The following is a 17689-nucleotide window of genomic DNA, read 5'->3' as shown; positions in this document are numbered from 1 at the left end:
CACAACCACTAATGCACACAGAAGCACAGATACGCATCCACATGAGCAAGAATACTGTACTCAGACTTGGTGATTATCTCGTTAAGCTCAGTTCCTCTCACCCTGCAGGCGTCTTGACGCGAACCTGTTGTCTGTGGTTCCGGCTGAGGCCTTCAGAGGCGTCCGCTCCCTTAGACACCTGTGGCTAGATGACAACTCCCTAACGGAGATCCCAGTGATGGCGCTTGACTCTCTGCCCTCCCTGCAGGCCATGACGCTGGCGCTCAACCAAATCACACACATCCCAGATTACGCATTTACCAACCTCTCTGCCCTTGTGGTACTGTAAGTTGCATTGTGCGTTATTTGTCCTCCGCTGAGCTGAAATAATGTTTCGACATACTGTGGCATTGTTTTTGTTTTTTTTCATGAAATTAATTTCAATTTTTTGAAAAATGTCTGTGTCGTTTTTCCAGGCATCTCCATAACAACCACATCAGGAGCATGGGCTCGAGATGTTTTGAAGGTTTAAACAGTCTGGAGACACTGTGAGTATCCAACATTCATGCATTCTCACTGAAACACACAGCCGTGCTCACACACACACACTGTTGGACAGTATTAAAAATAACAAAGGACGTTTTAACAGTCTGACACGCACGCACGCATGCATGCACGCACACTGAAGGGAATGCATTTCTTTGGCCTAAATGAGTACCTCCTTGTTTCCAAAATCACCACTGCAGGCTTTTTGATTACAAAGCATCAGCAAGTATCAACATTCATTTGCTATAGTAGTGTTTACAGCAATCACATTGCCTCAGTATAACCCAAGATATTTGAAAAACTCCCTAAATATAACCTGAAGGAGGTAACACAACCAAAAGACTCACATTATGTGCCTCACTAAAGCCCTGATTGTGTGTGAGTGTGTAGGTGTGCTTGTGTGTGTGTAAAGCTGGTTGGTGTTACTTGGAACACCTGAAAAAAAATTTGTTTTTACAAATCATATGAAACAAGTGTGCCAAAGAATAATGAAGTGTGGTGCTAAATTGTAAAGTCATAAAAATGATTAATGCCCCGATAATTTCATGAAGCGCCTGAACGTTTCTCAAAACCACAACCAACGAATGAGTGACGGGAATGTGAAGGTAAAAAAGTCGTCTTTGATTCCTTTAAAGCATCATCGCGGTGTTTTGAATGAGCAGTTGCTAGCCAGAGTTAGGGTCAAGTAAAGACTACAGGAGAGAGTTTTCGCGAGTACGTGCCGTCGCCTCAATTACTACCTCCTAACCACACACCAATATGGAAACCGCAGAAAACCGACACAGCTTCATGAAAGAGGTGGGGAGAGAAAAGAAATAGTGTCTCCTGCAAAATTCACGGTGGTCTGATGAAAACACTTTGTCTGGCATGCTGCTTAACAACCTGTTGAAGTGTTAAAAAAATAAAAAAAGCACTGCTTTCTTTTTTATGAGTGTCTGGGCACATGCACGTGCGTGCACATAAGCGAGTACTGTCTGCCTGTGCAATAATACAGCTTTACGCTCAAATTGAAAGTCATTATCAGTTCTGGGAACTGTGAGGAAACACGGCGTAAGGCGGAGGAGGAATGGTTAAGGGGATGAAGGGAAACTGGAGATTGTGAAAAAGAGGGATGGAGCTCTCTGGACCAGAATAGTGCATGTTAAAGTGTTTGGACTGTCAGCGGTGGGGGAGAGATCTATGACTCGGCGGGATAAGATGACAGGTGTCATTGACGTGGGGATCGCACTGGTATGATGGGTTAATCTCTCACAGCGGCTTTGCTTATGAGAAATACGAGAGACCATCTGTATCGCCGCCACCCTCCCCAACCCCTAGTGTGTATTATAAAATCATTACTACGAGGAGCCGTCCAGAGGCCTGCAGGAAAATGCAACAGCATAAGCAAACAAGACAGAACAGACACCGGCAGACAAACATTTCACAACATTTGCTGGAAATACATACATATATCTCTCAAAGTTCTTCATCAAAGGTATTTGGCTACTTGAACAGAATAAAAACAAATCCAGTTGAATAGGACTTTAGGATATCCTTTGATCTTGATGGCTGGAAATCTTCAAAGGAGGGTCTTAAGTGCACACATGCCCTGGCATACATTTTAATACACCAAAGTACATACTCGTATACATGCAGTCACATGTACACTACATTTCTCCCATGCACAGAAGGGCTCTAATGTGCATACTTGTGTAAAGAATGGAAATACAGTCTAGGAACTGTGTCAGGTGTTTATCTTATTGAGTGTGAAAAACTGATGAGACAAAATCCTGAATAATCAAGACGGAGCAGTAAAAGGTCAAGGGTCACACCCAAATCGCAAACGACACTTCGCCAATGTTTGATACACTAATAGTCTGATATGCATCAAAGTGAAAGCACAGTTTTAAAGAATATAAAAATGCTTTGGGTAATTTAGGGATCTACTTCATCGCATAGTTAGGCCATTAATCTACTCTCAATCTGACACATGCCGCGGAGATGGTGGAGAACCAAGATAAGGTCTGCAAACTTGTTTGTGAGATCGATTGCTGGAATGTTAGATAATGGTCACATCTTTTCTCCATCTCACCAACACATTTTTCATACAGGTACATCTTAGAATTAGCGACAGAATTGGTTGAATTTTTTTACTCCCTAAGAAAGAGGTAATGGCGCTCAATTCAGTTCAGTTTTATCTACATGGTGCCAACTCACAATGAGAGTCACCTCAAGGTGCTTTATACCAGCGGTCCCCAACCCCCGGGCCTCGGACCGGTACCGGTCCGTGAGTCGTTTGGTACCGGGCCACGAGAGTAGAGGCTCAGGTGTGAAATGTCTGGTTTTCAGGGTTTTTATCGGTGTTCAGCGTTATTTTGTTATCGTTTTTATCGTTAACTCGGTGTTCCTGGGTCTTTTCAGGTGTGTTATGAATAAATCTTCTTTTTTTCGGTACCGGTACTAGTTTTATTTTGTTGTATTTATCTGCGACACCTTAAAGGCCGGTCCGTGAAAATAATGTCGAGCATAAACCGGTCCGTGGCGCAAAAAAGGTTGGGGACCGCTGCTTTATACTGTAGAAAAAAGAAAACCCCAACAATCTGACAACCCGTATGAGCAAACACTTGGTGACAGCAGGAAGGAAAAACTCCCTTTCAACAGGAAATACCACGCTCAGGGAGGGGCAGTCTTCTTCCAAGAGTAGTTTGGGTGAGAGGAAAGAGAAGAAAGCAGCGAGAAACAGAGTTTAGAGAGGAGTGAAGAAGAAACAGCGTGTTAGGTGAAGCCCTACCCACCACCAGTCTAAGGCTACATAACCAAAGGATAGTTCAGGGCCCTAAAATCTTCTATCAGCGACACACACACACACACACTCGTGCAACATTTCTCACATAAACATATAAGACCACATGATGGATGGATGGTCTCCATCATGACTGGGACTGCATGTGTTAACATGCTGCTTTATAATGACTGTTTCTCTTACTGGTTCTCTCACAGGGATTTAAACTACAATGATCTGCAGGAGTTCCCTGTGGCCATCAGGACACTGAGCAAACTTCAGGAACTGTGAGTACACACACACGCAAACACGAAAAACACACCTGCCCGACATGACTATCGTGGTTGCGTTATCCCGAGTAATCCCGTTAAGTGATTTTAATGTGGCACTCGGATACAATCTCTCTCACCCCAAGCAGGTGCTGGCTACACACCCACGCAGCCGCTCGCCTGCACGTACACACAGGCGCACATGCACACACACAAGCCGTGTTTTCCCTCCGCTTCAGCAGATGTTCTGCAGCGCGCCTATGTGTCACAGATACAGCGTATGTGTGCGTGTCTACATCTCATGTATCCAAAAATGCTTTTCAGCTGTGCAAAGGCAGGTGCAAGATGAGAACATGTGACTTCTCAATCGCAAACACACTCTGTCCCTCCTCCAAACACAAACATGCACACACAGACTCCAAAATAAATAATAACAATGATTATTAAGATCATCAGAAACATATTTACAGAGAACCTGACTAACATTGTCTTTTTTTATATTTGCAGGGGTTTCCATAACAACAATATCAAAGCCATCCCTGAGAGGGCCTTTGTGGGAAACCCTCAGCTCCAAACCATGTGAGCTTCAATGCTGCTATCTGCACAGACAGACTCACAACTGAGACTTCATCACCATCAGCCATTTACAAAAACAAATTATTCTCCGGGGCGTGACGTGGTTGTCTCTTTCCTCTCTTTTTGTTGCAGTCATTTCTATGAAAACCCCATCCAGTTTGTGGGAAAATCCGCTTTCCAGTTCTTACCTAAGCTGCACACGCTGTAAGTATGCGGTCAGCAGGAACCATTCCAGTGAGTTAGCCCAAACACTGTGTAAATCATCTTCTGTCCTTTGCAGTGAGGGTTGAGTGGACATGTGTAATGGCCTACTGAATGATGTTGTGTTAGCGTATTGCTGTGCTGTGTGCTGATGTGGTAAGAGAGAGTGTGTTGTAAGAACATGTTGAATGGTGTGACTTATGATGTCTAGTGAGACAGCCAAAGCAGCCTGTGTTGATGTTGGAGAAAAAGTTTGATGGATGAAATGAGCTGTTAGACAAGGTCTGTGTACACGCGCGAGTGTGTGAGTGTGTGTGTGTGTGTGTGTGTGTGTGTGTGTGTCTGTGAGTGAAAAGAAAGGGGGAGTGAGAGAAACAAAGACAGTCGTCTGACACTTTTTTCCTTCTTTGACTGTAGCTCCCTTAACGGGGCAACCCAGATTCGAGAGTTTCCCGATCTGAAAGGAACCACCAGCCTGGAAATTTTGTGAGTCTTTGTACCCTTTGCACCTACCCGTCCCTCCCACCCACACAGACACACACAAACACGCACCACTGCCACCACAAACCCACAATATATAATTTCACCAAGCGAGCCTTTAAAATGTACAGTAAAAAAAAATGTTGATGTTTAGATGTATTTATTTATTTAGACTTTAATTAGATTTGTGCTGTATGTCTGATTATTAATGTATTTTATGTATTTCTGTTTTATATTACTGTGAAGCACTTTGTGGTTTTTAATATATAAATAAATTGATTTTATTTGATTTGATGCTCAGGACAAAATGACAAATCAGACTCCACATACAAGAGAGACAAAGAGCCAAGAAAGATAAGACCGGGCAGGAAAGAAACTGAAGGAAATAGATGGAAATGTGTGTGTTCAGACTTTAGGGGAAGCGGGGAATGAAGAGGAGAGTCAGGGAAGAGTAGGCAGTTATGTCAGCCATTGACAGGTTTGGCGAACCTACACAGCTGCCTGTCTCACCAAGTTACACTCGCTGGACTGGAGGATCCTTTCGCTTGCTCGCACTTCAACAATGATCAGAAGATCCTCTTCTTTTTTCCTTCCCCTACAGAACGCTGACTCGGGCTGGTCTCTCAGCTCTGCCTCTGGATCTGTGTGAGCAGCTGCCTCGCCTCAGAGTGCTGTGAGTAGATACACACCAAGGGGAAAAGTTAGAGGTACAAAATCTGATACACACAACTCAATTGCGGAGACTTGTCCCCCCCCCAAAGAAAGCATGAACTTGCACAATCACATCTCTGTGAAATCCAATCAATACAGAAAATTATTGTCCTGCCGTGTTGCCTTCCTCACAGAGCTGACCATAATTTCCCACACCATAAACCCACAGCTGGTCACTGTGTACTGTGTTTGTGTTGCAGGGAGCTTTCTTACAACCAGATAGAGGATCTGCCCAGCTTTTACCACTGCTCTGCACTGCAAGAGATGTGAGTTTTTCAACCCCCTAGACAGTCACACACTTACTGTATCAAAGGCAGCAGTTTTCTCAGTTTACCTCTGCACATAGTGCTTTGGTTACATATAATATATCATTTTCCTAACAGAGGGTTGCAGCACAATCAAATCAGAAGGCTCGAGTCAAGCACCTTCCAGCAGCTCACCTCTCTAAGAGCACTGTGAGTCAACTTTACTTTGTCTTAGTCACAAGTTGCACGCGATATATTTAGAAATTTGTGTTTTTTATAAATAACCATCACCGTCGGGTAAGGATAGTGAACTGAAAATATGCAGACTGGTGAAAAATCAAAGGAGAGAAAAACAAAAAATAGTCCCTCATTATGCTCATGATGATGGTGCTCAGGAGCACTATCTAAAGGGCCCACGTCAGTCCAAAATCTCTTATTTTGTTTGAGATATGGTTACCATGAACATGATACATATCATTTTCATAATACTCTAACTGCTCAGTGACCTTTTGTACCCAAGAGACATGGGCATTAGTAAAGATTACAACCTTGAAGATAGGATGATTTCATCACATATCTCCCAGGACAACTGTGTTGATGTCCTGTGCCCATTCCCAAAACACGTGGACCCAAACAGGAACACCATATTTCAGAGACATGGTTGTATCCTGAACTGAAATCTTTGGGAGAATTCTGCAACAGCAAAGATTGTAGACGTGTAACTTCCAGCTGGCAAAGTCAGCAAAACATATATAAATTATATAATAGTACCAGAAAAATTTCCCTCTCACATATCTGCTGAGATGCAAGACGTGCTTCTTGGACTCCAAAACCTTCCCAGCAAATGCCCTGAGCACCAGATGTCCTCGCTATGAGTGTTGGAGTTCTAGGTTGTTCTTTTAATTTGTCACCCATCTGTATATGTTATTAATAACCGGATAGCAGGAGATGACAAAACAATGAAACTAAATTTGATGTACCATTGAGGTTTTTTCTTGTGAAATAACACATAGTTTGAACTTTGTTTCTCTAATCATGTTTAACTGAAACAATATGTAGAAGTCAAATCATCTGTGCTATAATGAGGTTTCACAACATGACCCAAGGACTCTGATGCCAAAACGAAGGAAATCATCGGTTGTTGGATTAAACAAGACTGTAGGATTGTGACCTATTACTGACATCTAGTGGTGATACACAGCATTGCCAAGTGTGCGCCGTCATTCCAGGCACTTTCACATCATTGTGATTCTTTTTGTTGCTGTTGTCAGTGACCTGAGCTGGAATATGATCGAGAGGATCCACCCAGATGCCTTTGCTTCGCTTCACTCTTTGGTTAAACTGTGAGTAAACTCACTAAGACTCTTCCACCTTTCATCTTGTTCTCCCCTCCTTCTGAGAAAAGCATAAAGAATATATGCATCTCAGAGTGTTGCACTTGCACAAACACTCCATACTTGGCTGCGTGCTCCACTGAAAACCTGTGGACTTTTGGCAGAGTTTGCAGCGAACATTAAAATCCATTTATTGTTTGAAAAAAAATATCTCTGCATGGCAAGAAGCCTCAGCTCAAGTCATGCCAATATAAAATTACTTCATTGTGTGAAGACTGGTTGAAGTTTGCGTGGCTAAACAAGCAGATAATACGTTTGACAGAAAGTATTATGTGGAGCCAGTCTGATAGAGTCCTGTCTACACAGCTTAATGAATCTAGGAGACAAGGACATTTTATCAAGGACATCTCGCAGCTTTATCTGAAATAAAAACACATTTTACAAACATTAACTTGGCTTGATTTGACATGCACCTTTCTTATTTCACTGTCCTTCGATTTTTCTCTTAGGGACCTGACTGAAAACCGTCTGAGCTCAATACCTGTTGTAGGCTTGAGCGGTCTGACCCATCTCAAGCTGAGGGGGAACACAGAATTATATGAGGCCTTCAGTCCTGATAACTTTCCCCATATGAGGTAACTACTCTATTCAGAATCATTGAGTGCTTTCTTTAACTGTGTGATCTTCAAATGAAACTTGTATTTTGCTTTGTCCCAAAAAAACAAAGATCCCAGGTGTGTATCCTGTGGCTGTGAGGAAAACGCATCCCTTCCCAACCCTTAAATTATCCTTCCTCTCGCAATTTTCTACTAATATCGTGAATTTACCGAAAGCTGCCAACTCTGACAATTGACTAATTACAGTGTATCCCTGCAAGCCATTCCTGAGCCGAACTTAAACAATGACTGAGTATTTGTTAGCAGCAAGTTAAATCTTGTTACAAAGATCCCCGAAGGCCTAGGAAGGTGCGATGAAGTAAAAAATGAAGAGGAACTTTTAAAGAGATTGGAGATGGCAGCAGATCAAAGCTCTGTGTTAGTATCCCTGTAGAACATCGCCCAGAACAGAACCTCTGGCAGACAAACATTTTAAAAGCACTAAAGGTAAAATAAAAGGGTTTTTTGCAGACATCTACACCAAAGTCAGCAGATCAGCAAAATAAATAAACGCTTCGCCTGCATTTTCCCCAACGATGGACTGTTATCATTATTAAAAATTCAGTTATGCTTTCATACACTGAAGCTTTTTTGGGTCTATTGTTACCATCCCCTCTGTTTACAAAGGCTACGCGTGTCCAGTATAAGGCAAAAACACCCGGTCCCTATGGAATATATACCTTTAATACCAGTCAAACTGATTACACATCAATCAAAATGTGGTTTAATGTAAATACAAGTAAGAGCAACAGGAACAAAAGCACTTGAAGCTGCTGGGAAACAGTTTTAAATTGTGCCTAAAAGAAACGTAGATAAAGCTCACGTTGAAAGAAACATCAGCCAGGACTTGCAGTTTTGTTGCCACCTTATTATGCTCCTGTTTTTCTTCTGGTTTATTTTCAACACTACTCTCATCTGATTGGTACAGGGTGATAGAGATGCCTTATGCCTACCAATGCTGTGTGTACGGCTCCTGTGATAGCTACAAGCCAGCCGGTCAGTGGGACTCAGAGCAGAGCAGCACCAGTGAAGACCTGCATAAGAGGACTGTAGCCATGTACCCCATCCACACCGACACTCACTGTAAGACAACACATGCTTACGGTATCTGTGAAAACATACACACAGTATGTCAAAAGACTTGTAACATATCAGATGGGAATCTGACAACTAAGTGTCCATACCTGGCCGTTAAGGACGTGTCAGATCCTCACTGAAACCACAGTGACCTAAACACACAACACGTGCTGACCCCTCCATTCCTTCATTCCTGTGGCCAGCATAAAATAGAAACACAAATAAATCAAAATGAAGGTGAAATGAACCCAATGAATCTGCATGATTAAAGCAGAAATTAAAAAACTGCTGGGTGTATTCAGAAAAACAACAGAATCAAGAGATGAATAAACCAAGACATATCACTGATTAAAATTTATTTACCTTTAATTGCTAGAGAAACATGCCAAGACAATCAAAATTCATCCAAGCGCCAGTAATCTTCTGAAGTGTCTATTTTTTGTCTGTGGAACAGAATGTTATCATTACAACCCCCTGCAGCTAGAGTCGCGCATAGTCTGCATGGGGTATATTGTGTATAAGCACTTTCAGAATAAGCTCTCAATATGCTTTAACACATGGACCTTGTGGAGGTTTGATCAAAAAGGAAATCTGAAATTCTGAATTCTGGCCCTAAAAAAAACGTTTTCTTTCAGATGACCCAGACTTGGAGGAGTTCCAGCTGGAATTAGAGGAATCCAAACTGCAGGCCAGTGTCCAGTGCACACCAACACCTGGTAATGCAAATGAATGCAAATGAGTTTTATTGTAGGGTATGATGCAAGTAGCTAATGAGTTGCTGTTTTGTGCTGTTGCAGGTCCTTTCCGTCCCTGTGACTCTCTGTTGGGCAGCTGGCTAGTTCGTGTTGGCCTGTGGTGCATCTCCCTGGTGTCTCTGCTGGGGAACTCCATCCTGCTTCTGTCTCTCTTTGGCTCATCAGGCTACCTGTCACCACTTCGCTTTACCGTGGCTTGCATGGGGGCTTCAAATCTACTGACTGGTGTGTGCATGTGCACCCTGGCCCTTGTGGATGCTCTCACGCTGGGAGAATTTGGCCACCACGGAGCCCGGTGGGAGGGGGGTCCTGGTTGTCAGGCGACAGGATGGGTCTGGGTGTTTGCGTCCGAGGCCAGCGTGTTGCTGTTAACTCTTGCAGCAGTGCAGTGTGGTGTGAGCGTGACGTGTGCGCGCACCTATGGGAAGTCCCCATCCCTCGTGAGTGTGCGCACCTGTGCACTGTTCTGCCTCGTTCTCTCCATCACGCTTGCTTCTCTCCCACTGGCAGGAGTCGGGGAGTATGGGTCCTCGCCTTTCTGCCTTCCCTCACCCCTGCCACCCCCATCCTCTCGACTGCCGTCCTCCCTGGGCTTTCCCTTGGCCCTCATTATGATGAACACCCTGTGCTTGCTTATAGTCACAGGTTCACACATCCGCCTCTACTGGGAGTTACTCAGAGGAGAGTGTGAGGGCTTGTGGGACTGCGCTATGATCAAACATGTTGCCTGGCTAATATTCACCAATGGTCTCCTGTATGTACCAGTAGCTTTCCTCTCCCTTTGTTCCCTTCTTGGTCTCCTTTCTCTGGGGGAGGAAGTACTAAAATCAGTCCTCCTGCTTCTCCAGCCCTTGCCAGCCTGCCTCAACCCTCTCCTCTTCCTTCTTTTCACGAGAGACCACTCTCAGCTGTTTTTCTGGCCACGCCCCAAAGCACGTACACAGCTCCGTCGGGACCACACCTTGGACTCGTTGGTTTCCGTGGACACAGAAAAGAGCTCCTGCTCCGATTCCTCAACACAGGTGTCACTCACTGATGCCACTTACAGTGGAGGATCTTCTCTCCAAGCCCGGCAGGATCCGATCAGATTTTCCCACTGCTCCTCCACATCCTCTGTTCCTCTCATCCCTTGCCAAATACCTCCTCCCACTGCCAGAGATAGAGAAAGGGTGGCAGAGTGAGAGAGAGGGTGAGCGACTGGTGATTTCTGGAAAGTTTGGATCAAGATGTCTATCACACTGCCATGTCTCTCACTCTCAACCCATGAGCATCCACGCTAGCTGTCTGAAAAGCTAGGACACCATATGAATATGAAAGGACCATCCTCTGCAGAAAGACCGCCTCTGGGTTCACAGTCTTCAAGCTCCTCAGAACATTCAACACTGAAACTGTTACTACAGAGACTACAGAGTGCAGAGAAGCTGAGGAGAAAACAAAGAGCCTCTGAAAGTGGAGAGCGGGACTACAAGGTCCTTTCACAGAAAAGACTATTCAAGGACATTGAATAGGACAATGACATTGCTTTTTATATAAAGGACAATTTCAGACATTTCAGTGGACTGAGTCATGGGGAACAGTTCAAATCCACATGGAAAATGTAAGCATTGGACAAATCAGCGATTTCGCCTGTGGGGAATTTAGGTAGCACCAATAGATCTTTGTTTATACTGAAAACTGATGAAAAATCCAACTCAGAAGATGCAGGTTGTTTGGTTCTTTTATAGGTGGAGCCATTTTTTTGTTTAAATACAAATTCTATCCTATTGCTAAGGTCTGTTTAAAAAAAAGGGACTCCTCATCACTCACACGACAGCCAGTGTAAGCTAAGTTTTCTTCCACAGATGTCATTGTCATATTGTACTATGCAACTGTATAATACAAAGGTTGTTGTAAAAATGCTACTCTTTATACGGCAGCAAAGCGCCACAGGAAATGGGCCGCACATCTATTTTCATATGGTTTACATGTTTGATCTCAAGAAAAGCAACTCTATCCAACAGGAGGCAAGCAGTCATAGAGACTGAATGGGATGTAGGTATTTTTCTTACAGACTTTAGAGTAGGCTAGCATTATGTACATACAATATAACTACCTCTGAACTAGCATGGTTTTGACTCACTACAGCCTTATGATGTTTGTCTCCCCTTTTTATAAACAGCAATTATATAATTTTATATTATAAGAAATAAATCCTTAGCTTGTAAAAACAAATGTACTATTTAGGATGTACATACTTTGTATACAACTGGTTAAGCATATTTTTGAATAAAATCATCATCTTCATACTATACACACTCAAGTATGCACTTATGTTACAGATCGGAGACACCTCCAAACTACACAAGAAGTCCAGGCACTCTGAAATACATTAATAAAATGAAACTTTAATATCACAACACAAGCACGCACATTATACATACAGCCATCCACATACATTTAAAAACAGGAAGACAAGTCTTACATCTGTGTATAAAATTAATACCACAGTTCTAACAAGGTGTCAGTTTTCTCAGGTGAGGTGGAAACTACACACAGGTTCTCTTTGCTGGATCTTCTGCTTCCTGCTGCACACTGTGCGCTTCTCTTTTTCGGGTTGATGCTTTCTGATCAGGAGTATTTTCTTTGTTGCCATCCACAACACCCTGGGGAGAAAAAATGCATTAAAAAACAAAACACCCTACTCCTCCTAAACCAGAAAATCATCGAGTCAGTTAAACTGCTGGGGTAAGTAGCAGAGGGGGTTGTTAATGAAATTATATACAGGTGCACTACAGGTGAAAATGTAGCGCACCCTCATGACATGTTGTCTCAGTTTTTTCCACCATTTTTACATTTGGCTGGGGTCAGTGTCACTACTGCTAGCATGAGTAATATTTGGATCCCACCAGAGGTTGGCCAGCTCGTGTTCCTTTAGTTTTTCTGAGCAGTGCAGATGTACATGATGCACTCCATTAGTAATCAGAATCAGAAAGGGTTTTATTGCCAAATGTTGAGCGGGTTTACAACATTAGGAAATTGCTGCGGTGCTTCAGTGCAAACATACTGTTATAAATTAAGCTTAAATAGACATGAAAATAAAAATGAGAATAAGAATTAAAAGTGCTAAGTAGATAGATATATACATGATATATACATGAGTGCAGGTGGTGATCAGTGCCAAACATGGAATGATGCAGTGAACACAGCGTAGGGTCATGTGTTAGTGGTGGGAACAGTCATACGGTTATTGTTCATGTGTCCAACAGCAGAGGGGAAGAAACTGTTCTTATGGCGAGATTACACTATAGTTACAGTAGGGAAAACAGTGGCTGGACACTGTAGCATGATCAAAATTGTTGCAACCATGTGCAATGACCTTGCAGTCTCATTGCCTCCAATTTGAACGCTTCGAAGAAGCAGTCTCTGAAGCAACGTTTTGCCGCCATCCTCAAAGCCGTAAAAAAGGGATGAAACTGATCCCCTTCCATTTTGCAGCTGAATGAGGGCAAGCTGGTAATAACACGCAAAATGTTTGTCATGATTAAGTAGTAAGATTAGTAGCAAAATTCCACATCTCTTGCCACCTGTTTCCATAAATTCAGAAGTTCCTCCACAAAGTGACATGATTGCTGCAGGACAGCAATCTAACTGCAAAGTGCCATACGTGCTTGACAACTTTGCTTTTATACAGTAACAATTGCCAGCTCAGTTGCTCTGACTGACTAACTAACTTAAATCAGCTGTCACATGCTAGCAATCTCTCTGTGTTTATAGATTAGAGAGCAAATATTTGCAAAACCTTGCCAATCTTTCTGGGAGTGATTACAGTCAATCTGAATTGTTTGGACAAGTTGCTTTCCTCTAGGCAATCTGTGCAGTCACCTTACAATTGAGGTTTGTCCAGAGGTCGAGTATGCAACACCCTCAACCCCCAATCACAGAATGCAAAAAAAAATCAGTGCAATTACAAGGAGGTTATTTTCACTTTAATGCGACTGCAAATAAACAAGTTCTATTTACTCGGCCTATAATGTTCTATTGCAGGAGCACAGCACAACCATGTGGGTCAAATAAAACAGTGCACACAACTAATACATTAACATTGTTGTGGAGCAAGTGACAGGAATCATGTGACTAAGAATAGAGCAGCAGTCAGAGTGTAATTACATTAAATGATTAATAATTATAATTATATTATATTATATAAGTCCTTAGTAACTCACAGAATTCTTCTGGACGGCATGTTCTTGTGTCCACTTCCTGGCCTTCTCCATAAACAGGTGTTTGTTGTATTTGAATTCCGATGACTAAATTACGGGAAAAATAGATAAAAGTATAAAGTTGGATTATCGAATCATTCACTGTGCTACAGCTGAACACAGCTGCTCTCTAACCCAACAGGTTTTAGCTTAAAGGGGTTTTTGACTTGCATCTAAACAAGTCATTTTGGCATTTACCACACTCCCGGACTTGTCTTTAATTACTTAGCACAGCGGTCCCCAACCTTTTTTGCGCCACGGACCGGTTTATGCCCGACAATATTTTCACGGACCGGCCTTTAAGGTGTCGTGGATAAATACAACAAAAGAAAACTAGTATTGGTACCGAAAAAAATAAGATTTATTCATAACACACGTGAAAAGACCCAAGAAAACCGAGTTAATGATAAAAACGATAACAAAATAACGCTGAAAACCGATAAAAACCAAACATTTCACACCTGAGCCTCTACTCTCACGGCCCGGCACCAAACGACTCACGGACCGGTACCGGTCCGAGGCCCGGGGGTTGGGGACCGCTGACTTAGGATACCTTTTATTTCCAGGGATGAATTTGAATCAATTAAAAACGGAACTATGTATTTTAGTCAAGACAATGTCTTTAAAACTGTTTTTTTTTTTGTTTTTTTAAAATAAAGAGCTACTGTTACATGACAATATAGGTAACTCACAATTTTCTAAAAATAAAATAAACCACCACAGACAGATTGTGCATGATAGATAGCTGGACGTACAGGATGGACAACACACTATGTGTGACTCACTATATCAGCCATCAGGGGGTCGTCTGGATTTGGCTCCGCCATGAGTAGCTGTATGGAAGTGAGGACTGTGGAGATGTTTAGAGATGGCTTCCAGGCACCCTGAAAAAAAAAAAAGAAATATAAAGACAACACTACATCTGAAATGTATAAAATGCAACATATATCCTTGTGTCCACCATGTAATGGTGTTGAAATAAAGAGTTTACGGGGAGTCACGGGTGTAATACCGTCTTTGGCCACAAGGTGGAGAAATATACATGTGCGTCAATGGTGTAGAGCGCCACCAGCCCAAAGGGCTGTGATCATGGACAAACAAAGGTACTGCACAAGGGTTTAGTGCAGTGATTCCCCGACGGGGAGGCCGTAAATTTTTCGCTTTAACCCACGTTTTTGTTAGAGGTTGGGGACACCCAGATTATTGTTTTTATAAAAAAAAAAGAATAGCTAAGAACTGAGACAGACTTTTATTTGGCTCTCAGGCTTCCACACATACAGCTTTATTATTGAGATCACAGATGGAGGCCACAGAGTTAACCACAACATCTCACATTCATCAGCCTCTGTATTTTTTCTGTAAAAAGAAAAAAAAAGAAAAAAAAAAGAAAAAAAAAAAAGAAGAAAAAAGAAAAAAAAAAAGAAATAAAGAGTTTATTATGTACTGGAAATCTCTTATAACCTTTGGTGGCAGTTTAAGAGCATCATGGCAGATCCGTCCTGAATTGTCAATGTTTGGATGGTAGATTGGAGTCAAGAATCGTATTTTGGGAGGCTCAAACGGGTACCTAAGAGAAAAAAAAAGCATGTCAGTCCTGCTAGAGTGGAGTGAGAACATGTAACTAGTAGAGAGAAACCCATCGACGTTAAAGCTCAAAGAAGAAGTACCTCTCTGGAATCTTGACCTCCAAGGAGAAGACTCCACCATCATAAGGAGTTCCTGATCCACCCAGTATCTCTGGAACATAACAGGGGTTAAAGATATGGTCATGTATTTGATATATTTTAATGACAGGATCCACTGCAAAAATGGATGTCAGAGTGATCTTAATCAGGTGAAATATTCTGAGTATATAGTATAGGTAAATGTATCTTGGCAATTTGTTAGGTACACCTGTTCAACTGTCTGACAATCAGCTAATCACGAGGCATCAACTCAGTGCATTATGGCATATAGACATGATCATTGCAACCTGCTGAAGTTCAAACTGAGCATCAGAATCGGAAGGAAAGCCGATTTAAGTGACTTTGCTAGTAACGTGATTTTGTTAGTGCCAGATATGGTGGTGAGACTCTTTCAGGACCTGCTGATCTACTGAGATTTTCCACATAAGCATCTCTAGAATGCACAGAGAAATGTCCAAAATGAAAAATGTTCAGTGAGCAGCAGATCTGGGTCAAAATGCCCCACTGATTTCAGAGGTCAGAGGAAAATGGCTACGCTGGTTTGAGCTGATAGGAAGGAAACAATCCAAAAGAGCCTCGATGAACGCATAACGCATCAAATTTAGAAGCAGACGGGCCGCAGGAGCAGAGACCACACTGGGCACCGCCGCAGTTAAAAATTACGATAGTTGTGAAGGCAACACAGAGGTCCAACCTGGTACTAGCAACGCACATAAGAAAGTGTCTGGCAAGTATAGCTTTAGTCGTTTAAGTGACACAGTAGTACATACGTGCCCGGAGGTCGTCTATCTGATCTTCGGTCTGCCAGCATGTTATCCCAGGGGGGGGCTCGGTGCTTAGCATTTGAAGTTCACGTTTCAAACGAGAAGCCCTCTGCATTCTGAAAAACAGGCAGCTGGCTAATTAGCGTTACACTTAAAGTTCGTGGGTCAGTCTCCACACACGCTTGTAATAATTTAATCCTAAACGTAGAACATTTACTGTCAAATTGCTCAATGAGACAGTGGTTTGTTTGTGATGTTAGCTGCCTTCTTGTGATGCTGAGCTAACGCCTTTGCTTACTAATGTGAAGGCCGAGAAATAAACACCTTCTTAGTGCAAAAAGTCTAATAACAACTTGTCAGGTGGAGAGCACCTCTCGTTTACTTACTTTTTATCAGCTGTGCACTTGATAATCACTGTCTATCTTAATCGAAATGTCAGTTTCACAGCTCTCGGCGAAGCAGCGTCATCGACTCTGTTTTGGATTTCCCTCTCCTTACGTATGCACCGCCCGCGCGCCGCTCTTCTTCTTCTGTTGGATTTATTCAGATGAATTACCGCCACCGTGTGGTCCCGAGTGTGAGCTACCAGGAGGCTACTTCTGCGCACAAATAACACAGCATCATTTTTATTTTTAATTTAACAGTGTTACAGTGATCATCCTGCAATCCAGTAGCCTCTCTGCTTGCCGCTCGAAACACTGGGCAACTAACCATTCATGTGTATGTGTGAAATATGATTCTTAGAGGATACTAAAATCACTTTTCATTTATAGCCTTACAAAAAGGAACAAGAAGCGTCTCCTGGTGACTCTCTGGTCTCTAGTCGGTATTTACTTATAAGGTAATATTTGTGTATTTTCAATATATGAATTTAGTTTTCTTTGTTCTTTTCAAATGTAATTTAAGAGGTTTCAAATAAGGGTGGCATGACAAATGTATACTTTGGTTACACAAATATTGTCTAGGAGTAGGTAATGGATAATAGGTACTGACTTGTAAAAAAAAAAGGGTTTAAAAGACCTGAGCATGTGATCTAATATTGCACTACAATTTACACTACCGTATATCTAACTAACAAAGCAGTTCATCATCTTTTTCTTGACAACACTTTCTTTAAAGATATAGGCATTTTGGGTAAACTTGAATGAAAAGAAGACACAGGTGAAATGTAAAAGCGAGATCAGAGGTCAAATATGAAATTATATTTGGAAGCAAACTATAATGTGATACTGACCCCATATAACAGTATCATTTCCCAAATGTTGCCAGTGCAAAAGTGCAGTAGACTTTATTTTTTATTAAAGTTTGACCTTATTTAACCTCGAAGAAGAAGACAGAGGCCCAAAGTAACGCGATATTTATAATCCCCATGTATAATTAAATGCCTGTATGTCTATGTGACAGTACGAAAC

General features: G+C 42.2%; 2 protein-coding genes and 1 long non-coding RNA gene across 3 annotated transcripts in view; 1 reads left to right on the top strand and 2 right to left on the bottom strand.

Moving 5' to 3' along the window:
- Window positions 1–8850, bottom strand: part of LOC308406661 — a 34307-nt gene extending 25457 nt beyond the window's left edge. The window contains exons 1-2 of the long non-coding RNA XR_013973576.1: window positions 8712–8850; window positions 5323–5483 (exon numbers count right to left, since the gene is read on the bottom strand). This is a non-coding gene — a long non-coding RNA (uncharacterized lncRNA). The remainder of the gene's footprint in view (window positions 1–5322; window positions 5484–8711) is intronic.
- Window positions 1–11842, top strand: part of lgr6 (leucine-rich repeat containing G protein-coupled receptor 6) — a 38079-nt gene extending 26237 nt beyond the window's left edge. Inside the window, exons 5-18 of the mRNA XM_080897796.1 lie at window positions 109–324; window positions 456–527; window positions 3505–3573; window positions 4063–4134; window positions 4264–4335; window positions 4750–4818; window positions 5414–5485; window positions 5724–5789; window positions 5907–5978; window positions 7040–7111; window positions 7612–7737; window positions 8687–8841; window positions 9471–9551; window positions 9633–11842. Of these exons, the coding sequence (XP_080753922.1) occupies window positions 109–324; window positions 456–527; window positions 3505–3573; window positions 4063–4134; window positions 4264–4335; window positions 4750–4818; window positions 5414–5485; window positions 5724–5789; window positions 5907–5978; window positions 7040–7111; window positions 7612–7737; window positions 8687–8841; window positions 9471–9551; window positions 9633–10771 (2353 nt within the window). The 3' untranslated portion in view covers window positions 10772–11842. The remainder of the gene's footprint in view (window positions 1–108; window positions 325–455; window positions 528–3504; window positions 3574–4062; window positions 4135–4263; window positions 4336–4749; window positions 4819–5413; window positions 5486–5723; window positions 5790–5906; window positions 5979–7039; window positions 7112–7611; window positions 7738–8686; window positions 8842–9470; window positions 9552–9632) is intronic.
- A 112-nt stretch (window positions 11843–11954) lies between these two features.
- ube2t (ubiquitin-conjugating enzyme E2T (putative)) lies at window positions 11955–16821 on the bottom strand. The gene is made up of 7 exons (XM_080897797.1): window positions 16664–16821; window positions 16284–16393; window positions 15496–15565; window positions 15290–15395; window positions 14614–14712; window positions 13793–13876; window positions 11955–12232 (listed from the first exon to the last, which is right to left on the bottom strand). The coding sequence occupies exons 2-7, from the start codon at window positions 16390–16392 to the stop codon at window positions 12116–12118; spliced, it is 585 nt and encodes a 194-aa protein (XP_080753923.1). The 5' UTR covers window position 16393; window positions 16664–16821; the 3' UTR covers window positions 11955–12115.
- Window positions 16822–17689: the final 868 nt, after the last annotated feature.

This window comes from Rhamphochromis sp. 'chilingali' (assembly GCF_963969265.1).
Source record: "Rhamphochromis sp. 'chilingali' genome assembly, chromosome: 12".
Lineage (NCBI taxonomy): Eukaryota > Metazoa > Chordata > Actinopteri > Cichliformes > Cichlidae > Rhamphochromis > Rhamphochromis sp. 'chilingali'.
This window is presented reverse-complemented; position numbering and strand designations above follow the sequence as displayed.

Excerpts from the sequence above, each read along its gene's own strand:
- ube2t (XM_080897797.1), bottom strand. The coding sequence starts at position 16,392 with ATGCAGAGGGCTTCTCGTTTGAAACGTGAACTTCAAATGCTAAGCACC. Across the intron at positions 15,566-16,283 it reads GATAGACGACCTCCGGGCAC|AGATACTGGGTGGATCAGGA; the intron begins GTATGTACTACT and ends GTTATGTTCCAG. Across the intron at positions 15,396-15,495 it reads GAGGTCAAGATTCCAGAGAG|GTACCCGTTTGAGCCTCCCA; the intron begins GTACTTCTTCTT and ends TTTTTCTCTTAG.